The 18,040-nt window shown below is 42.5% G+C and overlaps 1 protein-coding gene across 1 annotated transcript in view; it reads left to right on the top strand.

Annotated features, from left to right (window-relative positions):
- The first annotated feature begins 771 nt into the window (after nt 1–771).
- SH3GL3 (SH3 domain containing GRB2 like 3, endophilin A3) overlaps nt 772–18,040 on the top strand; it is a 42,816-nt gene continuing 25,547 nt past the window's right edge. Inside the window, exon 1 of the mRNA XM_058155768.1 lies at nt 772–1,008. Within this exon, the coding sequence (XP_058011751.1) occupies nt 964–1,008 (45 nt within the window). The 5' untranslated portion in view covers nt 772–963. The remainder of the gene's footprint in view (nt 1,009–18,040) is intronic.

Genomic DNA, 18,040 nt, shown 5'->3' with positions numbered 1-18,040 from the left:
TCATTCTATCTATGCCATCATGAAAAGGAACTACAGTACACAAGACTCCATGAACTGGTAAACGCGCGGTGGGAATTCTGCCTCGATCAATAAACTATAGTTTACGATAAACTATAAAACTGCGATTTATATGCAAAACAGACCAGGTATCAGTCCGTAGCCCTTTGGCACGGGCATTGAACCAGCCGAGTCGAACCTGAAGCATTGGTGGCTTAGCTGTTTGCTAAGCTGTTCCTAACAATTGTTAGCTTAGCTCCACGATCTCCCCTTTTTCTCCGTCAAAATATTTATTTATTTATTTATTTATTTATTTATTTATTTATTTTGTCACAACAATATATATATAAGTATCATACAAAAAGATTATATATTATATAAACATATATATGAGTAAATATTAGGAGGTATATATATATATATATAAGAAGAAGAAGAAGAACAATAGGAGAGGCTACGGGAACGCCACCCACGCTCTTGCACGCGGAGGTAAGGCGTGCACGCGTTCACACGTTCGCGAGTCCCCGTCTCCCCTTTCCCACGTGCAGCTTCCCCGCTCTCCCCCCCCCCCGCCCCCCGCGCCGTCTCCAAGCGATAACAGAACGTGGGCGTCCCGGAGCGCTTTCATTTATTTATTTATTTCTTTATTTTGCATAGCTTGCGCCGATGAGCCAATAGGCGGCCGAGAAGCCCACCTTGGAATTTGCATAGCAGTCGTGGCGGGCCAATGGGCTGGCGGGTTCGGAGCTGGGAAGGCGGTGTTTGCAGCCAGCTGGCCCCAGCTGGAGTGCTGGCTAGCGACGCCGAGCGAGGGGATCCCTTTCGCGGAGTCGCTGTCGCGGGGACTGAGCTCGGCCCGGGAGCGGCCCTGCTCTGTTTTTGAGAGTGGGGGACCGGAGACTTGGGACTTACGCCGCCTCTGCTGCTGCTGCTGCTGTTGTTGCTGCTACGTCCCGAGGTGGGAGCATGTCGGTGGCGGGCTTGAAGAAGCAGTTCCATAAAGCTAGTCAGGTAAGGCAGAGACTGCGCGGAGGAAATCTAATTGGGGTGTGTGTGTGTTTCCTTTTTGCTCTCTGAACTTGCCTGTTTTCTTGCAGGCGTTTGGTTACCCCAAGCTAGTTCCCAGAGATGCTTCCTTCCCCCTCCACCATCCCTATGAATCAACCGGACTTTCTGGTTTTTCTTTGAAGACGTTTCCCTTCTCATCCAAGTGATCCAGTTTATCGTGGACCACCAATCGGTGGTCCACGAGAAAATTTTGGTGCTCCACAGAAAAATAATTTGCATTTTTATATTGCACTAAATACTATTTGTATTTTTTTTAAAAAAAATTCATATTCGTGATCTGCGGGATTTAAAATGATGAATTTAGTGGTCCCTGAGGTCCGAAAGGTTGATGACCCCTGGCCCAGAGGACAAGGACTCGGAAAACCAGCGGTCTGCAAGGAATAGAAATCCTTCCAGTCCCCACCATCCAGTCAGAGCTGAAGAAGCTTCTTGGATGAGAAGCGAAAGGCCGTCAAGGAAAAAACAAGCAAGGCCCAGTTAGCTCCAGAAAAAGTACCTTTGGGACAACTATTACCTGGATGATAGAATCTCCATCGACATTTACCCAAACTAGGTAACATCATCAGGGCTACTAGCACTGCAAGAAAACAGGCAAGCTCAGAGAGCAACAAAGACCCTTCATGACAACCCTGAGCTACAAATATTCTCCTTTATTAAATCTAATGGCGTTAAAAAACTGCAATCCGCCAGGCAGACCTGAGAGTGAAAGGCCCAGGCGCCCCGTAACTGGATTCGCACAGTGTGCTAAACCCCTGTAGAATTTACCACCGAGACATTTGGCTGTGTAAACCCAGCCGGGACGGTTCCTGCACGATAAATACCATGTGGGAGGTGCCTCCAGCGGGTTTGCTCTGCAAACCACAGTTAAACAAGCCGTGGCGTAGCTGGTTGTGTAAATGCGATCCTTGGAGGAGGATGCATGAAGAGGGGGAGGTCTGTAGCCTTATCCGAACAAAGGTTGATGACTGGATTTTCCTGCCAACTTTTCCTCTTGAGTGGATTATTTCGAGAAGGGTGGCAAATACATCTAATAAATAAACAAATTTAGATCTACATCTGTATATTAACTTACTCTATCCTCTTGGGAGGGACCCCGGGTTAAAAGTTTCCCATTCTCCGGGAATTCTCTCCATAACGCAGAGCAAAGTTGAGTTGGCAGCCCTGCTTGCTCAGCGCTGCAACAAATTTCTGTGCTCATTGTGCATGGGCTTGGATTTCTCAAATATTCTTGAAAAGGTAGCATGTGTGAGGGGATGCTAGAGACCAAAGGAATTCCCCCCAGCGAATTGGGGGCGGTCCTGTTCCCAGGGGGTAGCAGCCCATTCCTCTCCAGCGTGTTTACTTTTTCAGCAAGTCCCTCTGGGAATTCACTTCTCTTCTTTCACTGAGACTGGTTGCTTGGAAGGTGATGGAGTTGGCTGGCTGAGCGATAAGGGGCTGCAGAAGACAGCAGCTTCTGTTGCTTTAAAATCCTTAGCAAGGTGTTGCTTCATCATATTCTTATCCGGAGCTGGATAGGTGATTTCTCTTCTCCATTGGTTTTTAGATTTATTTATTTATTTATTTTATTTATTTTGTCACAACATTATATATAAACACATATAATGAAAGAAAAACAATAGGACAGGAATGGTAGGCACTTTTGTGCACTTATGCACACCCCTTATGGTCCTCTTAGGAATGGGGTGAGGTCAATGGTAGACAGTTTTTGGTTAAAGCTTTTGGAAGTTTTGAGAAGAGACCACAGAGTCAGGTAGTGGGTTCCAAGCGTTAACAACTCTGTTACAAAAGTCATATTTTCTGCAATCAAGATTGAAGCGGTTAACATTAAGTTTGAATCTATTGTTTGCCCTTGTCTTATTGCGATTGAAGCTGAAGTAGTCTTTAACAGGAAGGACATTGCAATAGATGATTCTGTGTGTTAAACACAGGTCATGTCTGAGTCGGCGGAATTCTAAGTTTTCTAATCCCAGGATTTTAAGTCTGGAGGTATAAGGTATTTTGCTGTTTACAGAGGAGTGGAGGACTCTTCTTATAAAATATTTCTGGACTTGTTCAAGAGATCCTATTTGCCCCTTGGTGAGGGCTAGGTTCATGTGCATTAACATCAAGGTTTTGCTTTCCTGGATGTTTTTTTTGCAACGTGAAGCTATGTGAACATCAACTCTCAGAATTCCCCAGCCAGTATGGTTGACTGGGAATTCTGGGAGTTGAAGTCTGTACCTCTGGGGAGCAGCTAGATTGGGAACAGCTATTTTAATTGCCCCCCCTCCATATCTGCAGGGGGGAAAGTTATTAAAATTAAACCTCTGCCAGGAGAAACCTGCCATTCAAACTTGGGTTTCTGTCTACTTTTTTGATATTGATTATGCATACCTCAACCCTGGGTTGACCCTGAGATCAACCCTGACTGCTCTTTAGAAGGCCAGATCCTGAAGATGAAACTCAAATACTTTGGCCACCTAATGAGAAGGAAGGGCTCACTGGAGAAGAGCCTAATGCTGGGAAAGATGGAGGGCAAAAGAAGAAGAAAGGGACGGCAGAGAATGAGGTGGCTGGATGGAGTCACTGAAGCAGTAGGCGTGAGCTTCAATGGACTCCAGAGGATGGTAGAGGACAGGAAAGCCTGGAGGAACGTTGTCCATGGGGTCACAATGGATCGAACATGACAACTAACAACAGGCTGACAAATAATAATTGGTTCAAAGTCAAAATCTTGAAGACCCTTATTCTTCTTGGCCTGAGACCCTAACCTGTACAGCACAATGTGTCTCAACCAACACAACTACTTAGTAAGAGTTTGCAAACTGGTAATGTTTCTTCTTAAGCAGAACTGACAACAGTTATCTCTGGTATCTAAAGGAAGTGTTTTCCTCCACTCTTTAAGATGCTAACAAGTAAGACATGGCCTAATAATCTTCATCTGATGCTTAGATAAGGAAAGACTTGTGTTATAAAATAAAAGGACCTGTATTTGCATATCAGACAAGTCAATTAAAGTGCATTGAATCAGACCCAGGCCTGAGGACTACATATATGAATAAATGCCCTCAACTTTAACTCTTATTAACGTTAACGTTTTAACTTTAACTCCCTGCCTATAGGATATTCCAGTCATCTTGATGCCTTCCGTTAGTTTATCATTTGCCCTTTTCATCTTTTGCTTTCTTTAATCTTGTCAAGCATGACTTTTTTCCCCTAGTTGTTCATAATTTTTATTATATGTTCAAGGCCTGTGAAATATCTGTTGCTGATTATTGTCTTTTTTAAAAAAAATTAATATTTTATTATGACACAATATGACAAACGCATAACATACAACATATAAATATATTCTCTTTTTAACCAATGTTTCTTAGTGGTCTTCTTTCCGTTTTTATACCTCCCCTCCCCCATCTCTCTTACTGTTTTATTTTCTTCATTGTCCTTTTTGATGATTGTCTTAGGGGAGTTTTACTGATAGATTTATTATGTGCCATCAAGTGCTTTTCCTGACCGCATAGCTAGATTTGCAGACCGTAATGAGCTGTTCCCTGACCTGGTCTTTCAGGTTAGGAAAATAGACCGTTTTTATTTTTGGTCCTAGTAAGACAAACTTGTTGGTTCTTCTTGCAGTCCGTGATACTATTAGTAACCACCTCCAGATCCCAGATCTGTCTTCCCTCTTTTTCTCTCAAAGTTTAATTTTAAACATTGGCCACTATCACTGGAAAGACTTGCTTCTTTGAATCTGGTCTCAGGTTTTCATTGCTATCCTCCATAAATTTAATTGTGTCTTTATTCCTTGAGAATAGAACACTATCTTTAACTGTTCTTGAGCTCAATTACATGTCATCTTTTTGTCTTTATGGTCAACCCAGAGTTCATTTCATTTATGGTTGATGCTACTTTGGGCTCCTTAATGTGTATCATTAATCTAGTTTAAAAAAAAAAAACTTTCATCACGGGCTTTTCTTAGTCCTCTTTATTTTCAGACAACAAAATGCCATCATCTGCATATCTCTGTTTGTTTGTTTTTAAAAAATTCTTTTATAGACAATCATACATTTAAAACATCAGTATTTCCTTCTATGTGACGTCTCGGTATTTTCTTCCTGGCTCCATCTTTTGTTGTTTCTTCTTTCTTCACTCCAATATAAAATATTGCCATTTTTCCACCAATATATTATCATCATTTTCTTACATAATTATCCATTGCTCATCTATACTTTTCTTCTAACCAATGATAAAATTTATCCCGTATCTTAAAATAGTCTGAATCTTCTCTTTCTTTAATCATCAAAGTTAATCTGTTCATTTCTGCACAGTTTTAAGATTTTTCTAATAATTTCTCCTTCCAGGAGTATTTTCTCTGCTTTCCAATTTTGCGCAAAAACAGACGACATTATTTTCAGACGACAAAATGCCATCATCTGCGTATCTCAAATAGTTTGTTTTTTTAAAAAAAAATATTTTATAGACAAATATACATTTAAAACATCAGTAATTCCTTCCATGTGATGTCTCGGTATTTTCTTCCTGGCTCCATCTTTTGTTGTTTCTTCTTTCTTCACTTCAATTTTAAACTATTGCCATTTTTCCACTGATACATTATTATCATTTTCTTACATAATTATCCATTGCTCATCTATACCTTTCTTCTAACCAATGATAAAATTTATCCCATATCTTAAAATAGACTGAATCCTCTCTTTTTTTAATCATCAAAGTTAATCTGTTCATTTCTGCACAGTCTTAAGATTTTTCTAATAATTTCTCCTTCCAGGAGTATTTTCTCTGCTTTCCAATTTTGCGCAAAAACAGACGACATTATTTTCAGATGACAAATGCCATCATCTGCGTATCTCAAATAGTTTGTTTTTTTAAAAAAAAATATTTTATAGACAAATATACATTTAAAACATCAGTATTTCCTTCTATGTGACGTCTCGGTATTTTCTTCCTGGCTCCATCTTTTGTTGTTTCTTCTTTCTTCACTCCAATATAAAATATTGCCATTTTTCCACCAATATATTATCATCATTTTCTTACATAATTATCCATTGCTCATCTATACCTTTCTTCTAACCAATGATAAAATTTATCCCATATCTTAAAATAGACTGAATCCTCTCTTTTTTTAATCATCAAAGTTAATCTGTTCATTTCTGCACAGTCTTAAGATTTTTCTAATAATTTCTCCTTCCAGGAGTATTTTCTCTGCTTTCCAATTTTGCGCAAAAACAGACGACATTATTTTCAGACGACAAAATGCCATCATCTGCGTATCTCAAATTGTTAAGGGGTTCAACTTCCAATTTTCATTCCAACTGCCCTATTGTCTAATCTTGCATCCAGTCTTGCATTTGTATACATTAAGTGGACATAGAGACAATATGCTCCCTTGTCTTTCTTCGTTGCTTTTCTGAGTCTTTTCATTGCTTTTTTTGAGCCTGTTTTTTTTTCCAAACTCGGTTATTACAGTATCTATTTGTTCATTGTAAATGTTCCTTGGGAAAAAAATATAATTAGATATGTTCTGATACAGACATTAGCGTTAATCATTTCTAGATCTGTTCAGTGCCTCAAATTTCGTTCAGAATGCTTGGAATATGAGGGAGAACAAGCATGGCATCTATCTGTGACAGTGAGATGGACAGCATATAAATTTAATAAATTTAATGAATTAATAAACGAAACTTTTGCAACTCACTGAAACAGCCACTTCTTTACAGAATCATGGGGGGCCTTGGAAGCAGATGTCTTAGGCTTGCATTCCCCATTTTCCAAAACCTCTATTCAAAACTGAATCTAAAACTTTGGATAGCCCTAATGCAGGTAGTCCTTGACTTAACAACAGTTCATTTAGTGACCATTTGAAGTTACAACAGCCCTGAAAAAAGTGACTTGTGGCCATTTTTCCTTCCTTCCTTCCTTCCTTCCTTGACTCTGACCAGCTAGCAAGGAACAAAAACAAAATAAAAGTATCTTAAAACACAGTCCAATATATTCCTCCATCTATCTTGGCCAAGAAATCAAACACATACTCCCGAGTGGACCCGGGAAAAGTGACACAGAAGAACAAAAGGATAGCTCAGCTTTAATCCCATAAAAGAGTTCTCCAACAGAGGGGACAAATTTGTTGGAATTCTTTCAAGATGGCTTCATTAGCTTTTCTATAATGATCTATTTATAGGAGCTTTTGTGCCCTTTATTTCTGAGCTTTTTTTGTCTTGCCAACCAACAGAAGGCAGGCAGGTACCATTTAGTGATGGAGGGGATAGGGGGAGGGGCTCCTTCCGGCTCCGCTTGAGCGATCTCCTGATTCCCAGATCTGCTCATGAAAGTTCTGCCGATCTTAGCCAGCCGGCAATTAAAGGAAAACCTTTTAACCTGAGGATGTCACCATCTGGTACCCAGAGTCATCTAAACGTTATGGCTGTGCCCATATTATTTTCTTGGCAAGAGTAGCGTTGGAAGAAATGTCCATCTGGGTTTAGTTCCAAGTGGGGAGAAAGATGCTGGAAACATGGAGACTGCTTGGAAAGATAGTTTAATGCTGGACAGGACCACGTGGTCCTGAGCAAAAAGGCACATGGGTGAGAGGGAGGGAGGGAGGGACAGAGAGAGAGAGAGAGAGATTTATACCCTCTGTTGGGCTTTGAATTTGAGCTTGTGCTCTGATTGGTTATCAGACTCCCATGGGGCCATGCAGGGGTAACTTTGTAGGTTGTCGTTTGAGTCCCAGGCTTAGTTGATTCTTACTGGGTGATGATGTAATGAAAGGGCTTTGGGCAATTCCGATTATGGCTCTGCCTGAAGGAGGTAGATGTGATGTAGAATAGACTGGCCCAGATCTTAAGGGCCCATTGACAAAAGTTTGGGGGGTGGGGTTGAGTTTCTCCCTCCCTTTTAAGGGAAATATTCTGCCTTCTTAATATTTCCTAAAATATCTCATTTTCCTAGGAGAGGGTTGGGTGCTAACTTCCTACAGTAGATACGGTGGGTTTTATTTTCCCCTGTTGCCTTTTTTTCAGGTTTGATTTTGGAATGTCTTCTAAGTATTTTGGCTTGATTTACGCTCGTAGAACTCCATCCTTCTCAATTTGACTTACTAGCAAAGGTGGCCTTAACCAGAAACTGCGGACTTCATTCTCAAAGGCAGTGACGATAGGGGGATCTACCCCTGAGAGAGGCACTGTAGAGATTTATGGTTCATTTTAACCAGGGGTGAAATGCTACAGGTTCAGACGAATTGGTAGCGATGGTGGTGGGTGGTTCGGAGAACCGGTAGCAATGTCAGTGCGAGGCGCCGCCCATCCACCCAGTCGTCGTTACTTCCTGGTTTTAACCAGGTTTTAACCGGGAAGTAATCTTTTTTTACCTTCTGTGCATGTGCAAAGGGTCCGTGCGCGCACTTGATGATGCGGCGCATGCACTTCCGAACCGGTAGGGAAGGTAAGTAGATTTCACCCCTGGTTTTAACCCTTGTTTGTATAAGTTGCAGTGGGTAGATGCACATGTCATACAAAGCCCTAACCATGATTTAGGAGTCATAATGAAGCCCAGGCTGAACTCATTATGGCTTAGTACACTTGTTTCTCAACCAAAGCAATTTTCGGATGTGTGGACTTCAACCCCCAGAATTCCACAGCCAGCATCAGCACAGAATTCTGGGAGTTGAAGGCCACACATTGCCTCCAGAAACCATGGGCGCTCCATCACTGGATGTTTTTAAGAAGAGATTAGACCGTCACTTATCTGCAATGGTATAGGTTCTACTGCTTGAGCAGGGGGGTGGATTAGAGCAGGGGTCACCAACCTTTTGGACCTCAGGGACCACTAAATTCATAATTGTAAATCCTGCGGACCACTAATATGAATCTTTAAAAAGATAAATAGAATAGAACAGAACAGAACAGAATAGAATTTTTTATTGGCTAAGTGTGATTGGACACACAAGGAATTTGTCTTGGTGCATATGCTCTCAGTGTACATAAAAGAAAATATACATTTGTCAAGAATCATAAGGTACAACACTTAATGATAGTCATAGGGTACAAATAAGCAATCAGGAAACAATATCAATATAAATTGTAAGGATACAACCAACGAAGTTACAGTCATACAGTCATAAGTGGGAGGAGATGGGTGATGGGAACGATGAGAAGATTAATAGTAGTGCAGACCTAGTAAATAGTTTGACAGTGTTGAGGGAATTATTTGTTTAGCAGAGTGATGGCGTTCGGGAAGAAACTTTTCTTGTGTCTAGTTGTTCTGGTGTGCAGTCCTCTATAGCGTCATTTTGAGGGTAGGAGCTGAAACGGTTTATGTCTAGGATGTAAGAGGTCTGTAAATATTTTCACAGCCCTCTTTTTGATTCGTGCAGTATACAGGTCCTCAATGGAAGGCAGGTTGGCAGCCATTGTTTTTTCTGCAGTTTTGCAAATAGTATTTAGTGCAATATAAAAAATGCAAATAATTTTTCTGTGGACCACCAAAATTTTCTCATGGATCACCAGTGGTCTAGAGACCACCCGTTGGTGACCACTGGACTAGAAGACCTCCAAGATTCCTTCCAGCTCATTCATTCTATTCCATTCTGCATCTGGAAGTTGCCATGTTAGGACCCACTGGCTTAGTAAAACGTGTAAACCCACCCACGGTTTTGAGAGAGGTGGCTTTTCTTTTTCAAATTTATTTTACAAATGACATTGGAAGCTGTGATGAAAATTGCCCATTCAATCTTTCAAATGAAATCAGGGCTGCCCTTTTCTCTTTGACTTTCCCAGAGGTTTAGATAATATGTTTGTTTGTTGTTAATTTGCTGGCTTCCATTTTTAAAAAGAAAAGTTACTGCTTATTCCATCAGTAAATTACTCATCTGAATTGAGGCAGCTGTTAAGCCTCCTTTCCGATGTCGAGGACAAAAGAGGCATTCTTCATAAAAGTTTGACTAACCCGCAACATAAGCATAGCCGAGCAACGCATGTACAATAGCTCTGTAATGCATCTCAAGAGTATAAAATATTCTCTGTGGGTTGTACTGAATTTGTTACACTGCTGAATCATAGATTAGCGGAGCATGTAGATAGGGTGGCCCCTGACACACTGAAGGAATAAAAGGCACGGGTTTGTGTAAAATATGTGCATGCTAATTGGTGGCTAGAGATGGTGATTTAGTAATAATTACCATCATGTGAGTAAAAATGGAATGACTCTTAAGGGTAGGTGGGTGGATAGTTGGTATGGTAGCAGAGACAGAAAATCGACCCTTTGGAATGCCCAGGCTGATGGCTTGAAAGTAATTGAGAGGAATAGAATAGGAATAGAATAAAATAACAGAGTTGGAAGGGACCTTGAAGGTCTTCTAGTCCAACCTCCTGCTTAGGCAGGAACCCTACACCACTTCAGACAAATGGTTATCCAACATCTTCTTAAAAACTTCCAGTGTTGGAGCATTGAACAATTTCTGGAGGCAGGTTGTTCCACTGATTAATTGTTCTAACTGTCAGGAAATTTCTCCTTAGTTCTAAGTTGCTTCTCTCCTTGATTAATCTGCCCTCAGCTGCTTTGGAGAATAGCTTGACTCCCTCTTCTTTGTGGCAGCCCCTGAGATATTTGAACACTGCTATCATGTCATCCCTAGTCCTTCCTTTCATTAAACTAGACCAGGGGTGAAATGCTGCTGGTTCGGACCGGTTCTCCGAAACCAGTAGTAATAAAAGCTACTGGTTCAGGTGAACCAATAGTAAAAAAAAATGCTACCGGTTCAGATGAACCAATTTTTCCAGCAATCAGCTGTGCCGTGCAATTTATATTCGCTTATATCCTGCTTTCTAGCGAATCTAAATCGCGCAGCGCAGCTGTTTTAACCCCCCCCTTGCTGTTCTACTTACCTTAGAAAAGGCTTCTTAAGCCTGCTTTTTCAGCACTGCATGGTAGTGCTTGTAATGCGCATGTACGCACAGCATGCATTTAGCACGCACCGCACATGCACGCATGCAGCAAACGGGTAGCAAAGCGAACCGGTAGCAGACTTTGGAGCATTTCACCCCTGAACTAGACATACCCAATTCCAACAACCGTTCTTTATATGTTTTAGCCTCCAGTCCCCTAATCATCTTGGTTGCTCTTCCATAGAAGTAGTGATGGTCCTTGACTTACAACAGTTTATTTAGTGACTGTTTGAAGCCGGCCGAAGAGGTTGTAAAAAAAAATGCTTTTAAAAGCCTCCTCTGACGATCCCAGCTGAGCCGCGCGATCATCAGAGGTTTTTTTTTACTTTTAAAAGCATTTTTTCACCCGAAAGAAAAAAATGCCTTTAAAAGTTTTTTTTAAAAAACTCTGATAATCGCATGGCTCAGCTGGGCATGTGTTGGGGGAGGGGGATTTTTGCTACCGGTTCTCCGAACCACCTGCCACCATTGCTACCAGATCGGGCAATCCGGTCTGAACCGGGAGCATTTTACCCCTGGACTTGGGGCTTTTTGGAATGATCTGATTGAGGTGTAAAAGTGAGGTCACCTTTCGGTGGAAATCCACAAGATGAGAACTGGCTTCTCTAGGCTTGATTGTGTAGTGGCCCCTTCACAGTATATTGCCTGTTTTTATTCGGGCTTTGTGCAAGACAATCTGGAACATTTTGTCCCTGCCAGAGGTTTGACTCTTGCAATTAAATTAGGGAGCAGCGAAATGCAATTTATGTGGAACATGACGTCCCCGGACTGGTCGACACTGGTGAAAATACCTTTTCATGTGTTCCTACTGAGCCTACTACACACATTGAAACATAATTGCGTGCCACGGTCTCATCAGAAATTGGATTGGATAGAGAGAGCATCTTGAAGGCAAAGCAGCCATGTCATGTGAGATGCGTTTTGCACCCCGAGGGGAAAAGAGACTTCCTGCAAGCCCAATAACATTTACATCAAATGTTTTTCTTTGGTTCGACGTTTCCTCAGTATTTTGCCCCATTTTATTATTTCTGAAGGTCAAAAAAATGGCTCTCGGTTTTTGCTTATCGTTTCCATTCATAGAGAACATTCTGAGTCAAGGAGAATATGCTTCTTTTGTCGATAGGTCCATGATGGCGAACCTATGGCACGCCCTCTCCTAGGGTAAAGTGACCAGATTTCAGCCATGGGAAAGCGGGACACCATGGGAAAGCGGGTGGGGGCTGCGCATGCGTGCTGAGTCTTGCCACCTGCCTGAAGGAGGAGGACCGGCTGCTGCTTCTCCGCTCTTCCAGGCAGGCTCGGCTCTCCTCGGCTCTCCTCTCTGCTCTTCTCTTCCTCTCGGGTGAAGTCAAGCGGCGTCTCTCCTCCCTCTCGCGCCCTCTTCTCCGCCACTCCCCCTTCTCCGCCTCCTCCTGTTGCGTTGCCACCTCCCATTTTCAGAATGGGAGTGAAACAAAACAAAAATCGGGACTTTTTGGAATTGCAGCGGGACGCGGAACAAATTATTAAAAAGCGGGACTGTCCCGCCAAAAGTGGGGCATCTGGTCACTATATCCTAGGGCCCTCTCTGAGCATGTGAGCCGTCACCCCAGTTCAGTTCTACTGCGCATGTGAGCATGCCTCCCGCCAGGTCAGCTGGTCTTTGGGTCTCTGCCATGCATGCTCGGGGGGCAGGACTGATGTGGGGAGCATGTGCGCATTCGTGGGGGGCATGCAGGGGCACGCACACGTGCACGGGGTGGGGTGCAGGTTGAGCCGCATGCGCATTGCATTTTTGGGGTTCAGGTGCGTGCTTATGCTTCAGGCATTTGGTCCAGAAAAGGTTCACCATCACTGCTATAGATCATAACTTAATTCAACATTGTAAGAACTGATGTGCATTGAACGTAGATTGAACCTCGTTTTCAGTACATGGGAGTTTCCATCGGAGGATTTTTTCCCCCCCCCAGCTGTAATCAGATTTTTAAACCAGGAAGCATATTGCATTTTTAACATTCCAGGCTGTGTTTATAGATGTTTGCTATAATATTTCATGCCATTTTATTTATGGAGCTGCCAAAGCTGCAAGTGCTCCTTTTAAAACTTCTTAATCCTTAACTGTTGGTGTTCCCTGCTCAAACGTGGAGTGAGAAAGTTATAAAGTCCTCGAGGCAAGTTCCCAAATATTTTTCAAAGGTCTTGGCAATAATCAAGAGTTTCTCAAATTGTTCATAAGCTCATTACAATTGAATTAAAAAAAAATAAATCTAGGCCTCGGTTGACAGGATGTATTAAACATTCCTGGTTTACTTAATTTTTCGTAGAGCGTTTTATAAATGTGTTGTTTTGCTGTTGTTTTCATTTATGGCGATTGCTGCTATATACATGCTTGGGGAAGAAGAATAAAACAAGCAGGCACACTTAGAAAATAAGAAAGGGGTAGCGCGAATAGAATATAACTTTATTACGGTCATAAACCAGCAATAGACATCACTGTTTACAATAAAATTAAAAAACAGTGCTGAGATTAATAGTGGATAATAACATCCCTATTTAAAAAAACATATGTTCTCAAACAGTTAGGGTCACTCCCTAGTTTACATGAGTGGAGAGCCGACACATATGTGAGTAAATATAATTTTCCAAAACTTGTTAGCGATTTCCCCACAAAAATGGTCACAAGTTGACAGCTATAATTCTGTAACCAATTTTTTTTTTCTTGTGGACATTGCAGCAAAAACAGAATTTTGCCACTACACGGGTTTGAGTCCTGGAGGAGAAAGCCTACATAAACATTGTCTGCCTCCCTGGCAATAAAAGGGGAGTGAGCATCGTGGCAGTCCAGTATTCAATGGTTGTTTGAATGCCACCAATAGCATCTTGCTTGTTTAATTGTTGAAGGAAAACTCTTTGAAATGTGAGACGTTCCCTCTTTGGAAAGGATGTTGTTTTGCATGCTAGCCAGTGGCAAACTGGGAGGTAGGTCTTAGAGTAACATTTGATGATGCAATGTATGGATTATTATTATTTTTTAACTAGAGATGGTGCAGCTTCAGCAGACAAGGTTTGTGATAGATGCACACTGCAGCCGGTGTGCGATGTCACTGCCTGGTGGGAAATAAGCCAGAGGATCATGCTTGAGTCCCTCCCGACTCAAAGGGCCCTTTGTCTGTCTGCTCCATCTTATCAAAAAGGTTGCTTCCTACTGTCCCCATAGTTGAATTTTGCTTCTTATTAAGCCTGCTCAGGGACGCGGTGGCTCAGGGGCTAAGACAGCTGAGCTTGTTGATCGAAAGGTCGGCAGTTCGGCGGTTTGAATCCCTAGTGCTGCCGTGTAACGGGGTGAGCTCCCGTTACTTTTCCCAGCTTCTGCCAACCTAGCAGTTTTGAAAGCACGTAAAAATGCAAGTAGAAAAAATAGGGACCACCTCTGGTGGGAAGGTAACAGCGTTCCATGTGCCTGTGGCATTGAGTCATGCCGGCCACATGACCATGGAGACATCTTCGGACAGCGCTGGCTCTTCGGCTTTGAAACAGAGATGAGCACCGCCCCCTAGAGTCGGCAACGACTAGCATGTAAGTGCGAGGGGAACCTTTACCTTTACCTAAGCCTGCTCAAGCCCGACCTGGGTGCTGTATCAGCTATATCAGGGGTCAGCAACCTGCGGCTCTGGAGCCTTGTGTGGCTCTTTCACCCCTCTGTTGCAGCTCCCTGTTGCTCAAAAAAAATTGGCGTCACAACCGCCAATGTGTGACACCCGCCAGGATGCAATTTATTGAGCTTTTCAATCCCCGGTAGGCCAACCATGGATAAATCCAAGAAAAGAAAAGTTTCAGAAGAAAACAGAACGTTTAATTCAACTACAACTGCTAGTTTTGTTGGCGGTCAAGAAATAGTCAGGCACGGGAAGGGTTTTGTGGCTCCCGGTGTTTTCTTTTCTGTGGGAAACGGGTCCAAATGGCTCTTTGAGTGTTTAAGGTTGCCGACCCCTGAGCTATATTAATGCGAGCAGTCAGAGAGCCTTTTTAAACCATGATTTTTACCTACATCGACCCAACTGTTCTGAAGGTAACCCCTGCACCACTGGGACTGAACTTCAGGTATGCCAGATGCCAGATCAGTGGCATTCTTCAGCACACACCCCTCAACGTGGAATATTGATTCCATGATTGGGAACTCAAGTTTCTGAAAATGGGATCGTACTACCATATGTGGTGGACTTGTCCAAAGACCAAAAAAAAAAAAAAAATTGGATGAAAATACATACGTGGTTAGAGAAAATGATAAAGCAACGTATAGATTTAAAGCCAGAAATATTTTTGTTAGGTATTTTGCCAGAAAAAAAAACATAATAAAGGGAGTGTATATTTAATACTACATGTCTTGATGGCAGCGAGAATTGTATTTGCACAACATTGGAAAAACGAGGAAACTCCTTCAGATGAAAATATAAAAAAAATATTAGAGTGTGCGGAAATGGATAGGCTAACATTAAAGATAAAGGATAAAGAAGACACAGAATATTTTTTAACTTGGGATTTGTTTTACCAGTGGTTAGATAACAAACGTAGAAATTAGAAGTTGGAAGAATACTATTATATACAAGTAAGGAATATTATTATTATTATTATTACTATTATTATGTATATGTAAAATGACCCAGACAATACAGTCTATTAAATACTTATGTATGTTAAAGAAAAATGTATAAATAAAAATATATATTAAAAAGATTCTGAAAATTTCCTCTCTGGTTCTTAACCCAACACCTTGAAACATGTGATCACCTTTTCTACTCAGGAAAGCAAGCCGTGTGATTCCTGTCCACCATTAAACCATCTTTCCAAGCAAAGAAAAAAAAAAGATTCTGAAAATGGATCATCCAGATATCCTTGCTCCCTTGTTTATAGAATGCCTCCCCCAGTCTCCCGAGGTGAGCATTAAAGGTAGTAATGTTTTAACTTACAACATTTAGTTGGCGCTTCAAAGTTATAACAGCACGAAAGCAAGCGACTGAAGACCGTTTTTCACAGTTATGACCTTTGTGGCATCCCCATGGTTCACGTGATCCAAATTCAGACGCTTGGCAACTGGTTCATACTTACAACCGTTGCTGTGTTCCCGAGGTCACACGTTCCCCTTTTGCGACCTTTGGACAGGCAAAGTCAAGGGGGAAGCCAAATGCTCTGCTTTGCTACTGAAAGCAGAAAAGAAGCAACAGGCTAACTGCATGAGCTGCATCTGAGCTTGTATATGAACAACCGTTGGAGGAATTGGGTGTGGCTAGTCTAAAGAAAAGGAGGACGAGGGGTGGCATAACAGAATTCCAATATTTGAGGGGCTGCCACAAAGAAGAGGGAGTCAAGCTATTCTTCAAAGCACCTGAAGGCAGGATAAGAAGCAATGTGTTGTGTCTTGCCCACTCTCACAGCAGCCGGGGCCTTCTTATCTGCTCCCGAACACGGAGGAATGTATGCCTCCCGGTCCCAGCCATGGCTCCATGCCCAGACAAGCTGAAGAGGAGGGAGCACCCCCCGGCCCCAGCCCTGGCTCCATGTCCAGGCAAACGGAGCAGTAGACCCCTCCCCCTCCTCCACAGCATGTGAGCCTGAGGAAAGTTTATTTCCAACAGCTGCTGATTGGAGTGACCCTCGCATCAGAAGACTGGATAGGCGGAGGCAACAGAAGGAAGGGAGGGGCAGGCCTTAATGAGTGCTGAGTCATGGAGCCACACCCCATGGCCTATATAAAGGATCTGCTTTATGGCAGTCTCTGAGTCAGGCAAAGTCGAACTTATCTTGCTGAAGTCACTTTCTGGTCTCCTGCCTGCTCTGAGGACTTTGCTAGGACTTTGGGCAGAGCTGCAGAGGCAAGCCTGATTCGGATTTCCCTGACCCGGCCGTCAGCGGAGGAGTGGGACACGACACAATGGGTGGAAACTAACCAAGGAGAGATCCCACCTAGAACAAAGGAGAAATTTCCTGACAATGAGAACAGTTAACCAGTGGAAGAGTTTGTCTTCAGAACTTGTGGGTGCTTCATCGCTGAAGGTTTTTAAGAAGAGATCAGACAGACACTTGTCTGGAAATGGTATAGGTTCCCCTATTTGAGCAGGGGGTTGGACTAGAAGATCTCCAAGGTCCCTTCCAGCTCCTATGCTGTTTGAATTGAGGCCTCCAAAAGCACCTAACCATGGAGAGCAGAGTTGGGATCCCACGAACTGCAGAGAAAGAAGAACAGTTTATGACCACAGGTAGTCCTTCCTTGTGGCAGGTGGATATTTTAGACTCGGGAGAACCTTTCATTATTTTATTTATTGCTCCATGCTTGTCATTCTTCAGCGGCTCACAAAGATGTCAGGGCATGCCGTTTAGAAATTAGAGGAAGAAACTCTGCAACAGAATATTATTACCCAACCAAAGGCTTCGGTTACACAGAGAGCTCACAGCTGCGGTAACAGCTCGAGGTGCCAGCTCTGCTCCACCCCAGCGTAAACTTGGAGGCAAGCAAAAACAATAACCTGCAATTAAGTTCAGGCTGATCATAGCTTGGATAGGAAAGGCCAAGTAGCCCCAAGGCTGCAGCAAAATTCCTGGAGGAAATTATTTTGTGAATTAGGGATGCCCAAAACACCCTTGTGACCTCTAAACTAACATTTATTGACTCAAAACGTTTGATTGATTGATTCTGGAGCATCAATTTAGATGATGAGTCGTGAGATGGCAGAACACACTTCTTGAACACACACTATCAAAAAGATGTTGAGACTCTAGACAAGAATGTGGAGAAGAGCAACCAGGATGATTAGGGAGGCTAAAACATATGATGAACAGTTGCAGGAACTGGGCATGGCTAGTCTAGGGAAGAGATGGACCAAGGAAGAGCAATCTTCCAGTATTTGAGGGGCTGCCACAGAGAGGAGGGGGTCAAGCTATTTTCCAAGGCACCCGAAGGCCAGACAAGGAATAATGGATGGAAACTGAACAAGGAGAGATTCAGCCCAGAAATAAGGAGGAATTTTCTGACACCAAGAACAATCAACCTATGGAGCAGAAGT

This window comes from Ahaetulla prasina, chromosome 13, assembly GCF_028640845.1.
Source record: "Ahaetulla prasina isolate Xishuangbanna chromosome 13, ASM2864084v1, whole genome shotgun sequence".
Taxonomy (NCBI): Eukaryota; Metazoa; Chordata; class Lepidosauria; order Squamata; family Colubridae; genus Ahaetulla; species Ahaetulla prasina.
This window is presented reverse-complemented; position numbering and strand designations above follow the sequence as displayed.